The sequence below is a fragment of the Selaginella moellendorffii genome, unplaced genomic scaffold (genome assembly GCF_000143415.4).
Source record: "Selaginella moellendorffii unplaced genomic scaffold, v1.0 SELMOscaffold_12, whole genome shotgun sequence".
In the NCBI taxonomy this organism is placed as follows: Eukaryota; Viridiplantae; Streptophyta; class Lycopodiopsida; order Selaginellales; family Selaginellaceae; genus Selaginella; species Selaginella moellendorffii.
This window is the reverse complement of record NW_003314273.1, coordinates 372,390-377,096: the sequence shown is the minus strand read 5'-3', so window position 1 is coordinate 377,096 and position 4,707 is coordinate 372,390. Positions and strand designations below refer to the sequence as shown.

Genomic DNA, 4,707 nt, shown 5'->3' with positions numbered 1-4,707 from the left:
CCTTCGCGCTAGCGGCAGCGATGGGTTTCTTACCCGCATTCTTCGCCCCGGCCGCAGTGCCTTTGAGCCTGATCCCACCGCCAGCGACCCAGCGAAGAAGCGGAGGCTCTTCGACTGGCGAGACGTACCCAGCGATGCTACACCTGCCAAGAAGAAAGCGTAAGCTCTGCTACATTTCCACATATTTCGATCGATCGACCGGCATTTTCTTTCCTCTTGCATGCTGCCGATCAATCGATCGATCGAGCGCTCGCTGGAAAAGATTACTTACCCGGGCCGGAGAGATCGTCCAAGCGCCGAGGAGCGAAGGCGGAAGCGCAGCAGCATTCTCTTCTTCCCTACCTCCTCTCGCTCACACTGAAAAAAATAAAACAGGGTTTTGTGACTGACACGCGTCAGTGGGGCCGTGAGTTAAGATTCTCGGAATCCACGGTCTAAATCAAATGTACGGAGGAATGTCCTACAACAATCAATCAAACCGTATTGTCATTCCTATTGTCAAGCATGACAAAATCACTTCAACTCTCGAAGATCACGAACATTATGCGTAGTTGAAGAGAGGTGATGATAACAGGAAAATGCGAAAACACTCTCTAGGATCTTATGCTCCTTGGAAGCTTCAATTTCTAAGTGATAATTGTGTGTTATAAAATCTTATGCAAAGGCTATCTTCATTGACTTTAAGATCACAAAAGTAACTTTAGTTGTCATTTTCACCAAAAATGGCTGTGCAACTGGATACGGAGCTTGTGTAGATGAGAATGGTAGATTATTAAGATTTTTTTATCAACATAATGCCATTGGGCTCTAATTAGCAAAATAATTAGAGAGTAGTTTTATGTATATTTAATTTTACATACAACTTTGTAAGAGAATATATCTTGGTAGAGATTTTAAAATCAAGTATATATGTTTAATTTTTTTTCTCAAACTAGCCTAATGAATTGTCCCTTATATTCAAATTTTTAGCATCTTTATGAAAGACAGTTGTTATTAAGTGAAAACAATAATTGGTTTACTTAAGCAGGGACTGTAGTGAACATACCTAGAATATACTTTGATATTCTAGGATATTCTACTATCTAACGGTTGTTATTCATTTAGACTCATCTTGTATTTTTAATTTATAAACTTTCTTAAACACTTGTTTGTATATTCTTTTTTATTTTACCATCTAATGGTTGATATGCAATAAACTTAATCTTGTGTTTATAAAATATAAACATGTTTATAATTATAAAATTTTATTTGATCAATTGGATTAATAAGTAAGAATAACATTACTATTAAACAAACCAAGCTTTGCTACATGTAAAACATAACAAATTATTTTGATTATTTCATAACACCTTTCACTTAATAATTTTACAAAGCTGCATCCCTATATTTACAGTTAAAAACTTAAAATATTTTAATAAAAATTTAATAATTTAATATATTATAAAGAAAATAATAATACCTTTTGCCCTAATAAAAAAGAGCATATAATTTTTATCTAGTATTATGTGAAACACAATTATTCAGGAAATGAATAAATACAAATTATGATATAGATTTAAATTTTAGAAGTATCCAAAATTTTACAGGCTTTTAATTTATATAATTTAGTATTAAAATATTTAAATGTTTAATTTGCTCTGAATGCAAATGAAATTATTATTGGTTTGTTTAAATGACATAAAATAAGTTTTTAAAAAATATTTATTATGAAAAATGGTTAAAAAAGTAGGAATTAAGTTCAATATATATATATTAGTATAGTTTAAGAGTTATTTCAAAATAATATATGTTAAAAATTTTGTTAAAATATACTCTTTGAGTTTTTCTTTGCACGAGATGGGGATACCTTTCATAACATGTATTCAGATATGATGCAATAGATTAAATGGAGCGTTTAAGTTTTTATATGGTTTCTAACTTTTAAAATATATATTATTAAAAAGTAGTTTTGAAGTTAATAAAAAAACCATTAAAATAAATTAATGAATAGTTTTAATTATGAATGAATATTTTTTTGAAAGAAATATTTTTTATCTTTCTTGTTGCACCTATATAATTCTTTAGTTGGTCCTTGCCTAAAGCTAATTAAAGCAATTATTTGACATTTACAATCTCAATCAAGTTTCAATAATTTTCAAAATAATTAATAATTTCATAATTAATTATTAAAATCACTAAAATAAATAACAGCTATTAAAAACTTCATGCCCATGACTTAATATTTTATATATTTATGAATTATTAATTTTAAAAAATATTTAAATAAAGAATAAAATATAATAAAGTAAATTCTCTTTATTTTGTTAAAATCAACAAAGTTGAATTTGAATTATATTTTCACTTATGCAATAAATATTTTATTTTACCATTATAATATAATTTATAATAATATTGATGGTATATCAAACTTTTTTATACATATTATTAATATTTTTAATATCTTTAGAAGCGATCAAAATTAAACTGAACTTTAAAGTCTACTAACATTTTCTCATTAGTTTATAAACTATTCAATACATTTACAAACATTTTCATCCACCAAATATTTAAATCAATCAATCTCATATTACGTAGCACAAAATAACAGGTAAAAATTCTATAAGAAAAATAAATTAATTGTTTTCTTTAAGCTCGCAATCTGCTCGGCAGTCCAATGCCCAGCCCGGCAGGAGCGCTGCTCGAGTTCCCTTGTCCATTCCTGTAATCCTGCTGCTGCTCATTTTTCAATTGCTGCTGCTGGTTTTGCTGGTTTTGATGGTGATGGTGGTGATGATGGTTGTGCGAGCAGCGAGTGGCATGACCTCCTCCCGAGCTTAGAATTCCTGGTGTTTGTTCAGCCATCTCGATTGTTGCCGCCACCGCGGCGGCTGCTGCTGGATCCGACTCGTTTTGCTTCAACGGCTGCCAAGCCTGCTCGATGTCTTCGTTGTAGCCCAAGAGCAGGAAATTGCTGCAGTTCTTCCAAAACCCGTGGTCGTAAGGATTGAAGAACAGGCCGTCGGGTCCTCTAAGGTATACATATCGGGCCGCATTTGCCATCTCGTTGGTCGTGATGTTCCTCGCAATCTGTGAAACAGAAGATCAAGTACAGGTTGGCGTGACGAAGAGCTGAGATAGCTTTTATACCTGAGCGGCTTGTATTCCCGTAAAGATCGCCACTCCGAAAAAAAGAAAGAAATCTGCAAGAACGAAAGATAGAGCACCTACGTGGTGGGATGCTACGTGCCGTAACCAGTCTCCTGGAGTGGACGGAGCATTTGGATCTGTTTTTAGTCCTGCCGAGTGCTGTGTTAGAGGAGGCGCAAGTAACCGGGAACAAAATCAACTTACTGTGCACGGTCACCGCACCAGCAACAATCATACCGGTGGTTTCACAACACAAAAAGAGGAAGAAGTCCCATTTGTTTCTCTGCCGTGTAGGAACAAGAGTTGATACTTCTGGTAGAAGTGCTGTAAGCTTACCTTCCCAACACAGTTTGATATCCAAGGACAATGGTGATCGAACTGCTCTACACAGCGGTTGCAAATCGAACAGTGCTTGGATCTTACAGGCCTCACTATCTGCAATAAAAATTTGCTCACAACGACTAAAAGATGAAAGCAAAAATTAGTCTACCTTACAAGTTGGACAAAGCTGCGACCAAAAGCCAGCCCAAAGCGCGGATGTATTCAAATCGCTTTTCAGTAGAGAATCCTGGACAACAGAGTATACGTCAAAAGAAGAGCTGAAAATGTCGCGAGATAATCCAAATACTTACAGTCATGTGCTTTCCAAATGGATCATCGCCACGATTTTTGCTAACATATCCAGGGTCTTTGCTGCAATACAAAATCGAAACGGTAGAATTATCTAGGATCAGAGAAAGTAATACCTGGTACAGCGATAGAGAAACACAAGACCTCCAGTAACAACGAAAACCGCAAACCACGCCCAAGCACCCGCGATACCTTGTACAGTCAACAACGTCGAAGCTGCAGAAGCCGGAGTTAATACAAGATCAAAACTGGAAGACGGTAAGAGGCAGACTTACAGGTTATTACAGAGTTGATGTAGGTGATGAGCAAGACGGTGACCAGCAGCCAGAGAAATGGCGCAAGTCCCAGCCTTGAAACTCGTCCCATTACGCCCTTGGAATCCCAATGGTGATTGAATATCCTCCTCGCATTTGACTGTGAGCAAAAACCAGGTTAGAAAGAAGCAAAGAATCGGAAAAGGAAGAACAAAGAGCTAGCTCACCAAAAACAAAGCAACGTGCCTGTGTCCCTTGTCAGCAGCAAGTTGAGCAGGAGTACAGCCACTTCCTTCCGTGATTGTCAAATCTTCTTTGGTTCCAGCTTGGACAAGAACAGTGCAAGCCTCCAAGTTGCCTCGAATGGCCGCCCAGTGTAGCGGGGTGCATCCTACTCGAAAGTAGCCAAACTGTTACTAAAGAAAAACAGGCGGCTGCTTATAACATCCACCTTCTTTGTCCTGGCGCCGAACGAAAGCATCCATAAAAAGTAGGAGACGTATGCTATCTGGAAAGCCTTTGTACGAGGCCCTGGAAACCAAGACAAACTCAGCGGAAAAAAAAGAGAAAGAAGTATCGCAACTTACCAATGCAAGGGACTTCTTCCATCCTTGTCGGTGGCATCAACCTCAGCACCCCACTTTGAAATCAAATGGTACAAGAGAGCAGTCTGTCCGTATTGAGCAGAGACATGGCT

The 4,707-nt window shown here is 36.6% G+C and overlaps 1 protein-coding gene across 1 annotated transcript in view; it reads right to left on the bottom strand.

Annotated features, from left to right (window-relative positions):
* Positions 1-2,543: 2,543 nt before the first annotated feature.
* The window catches only part of LOC9660259 (protein S-acyltransferase 24), a 4,229-nt gene continuing 2,065 nt past the window's right edge, over positions 2,544-4,707 (bottom strand). The window contains exons 2-12 of the mRNA XM_002969174.2: positions 4,598-4,700; positions 4,462-4,541; positions 4,238-4,401; positions 4,032-4,170; positions 3,873-3,972; positions 3,759-3,819; positions 3,617-3,694; positions 3,463-3,561; positions 3,331-3,409; positions 3,127-3,275; positions 2,544-3,066 (exon numbers count right to left, since the gene is read on the bottom strand). Of these exons, the coding sequence (XP_002969220.2) occupies positions 2,626-3,066; positions 3,127-3,275; positions 3,331-3,409; positions 3,463-3,561; positions 3,617-3,694; positions 3,759-3,819; positions 3,873-3,972; positions 4,032-4,170; positions 4,238-4,401; positions 4,462-4,541; positions 4,598-4,700 (1,493 nt within the window). The 3' untranslated portion in view covers positions 2,544-2,625. The remainder of the gene's footprint in view (positions 3,067-3,126; positions 3,276-3,330; positions 3,410-3,462; positions 3,562-3,616; positions 3,695-3,758; positions 3,820-3,872; positions 3,973-4,031; positions 4,171-4,237; positions 4,402-4,461; positions 4,542-4,597; positions 4,701-4,707) is intronic.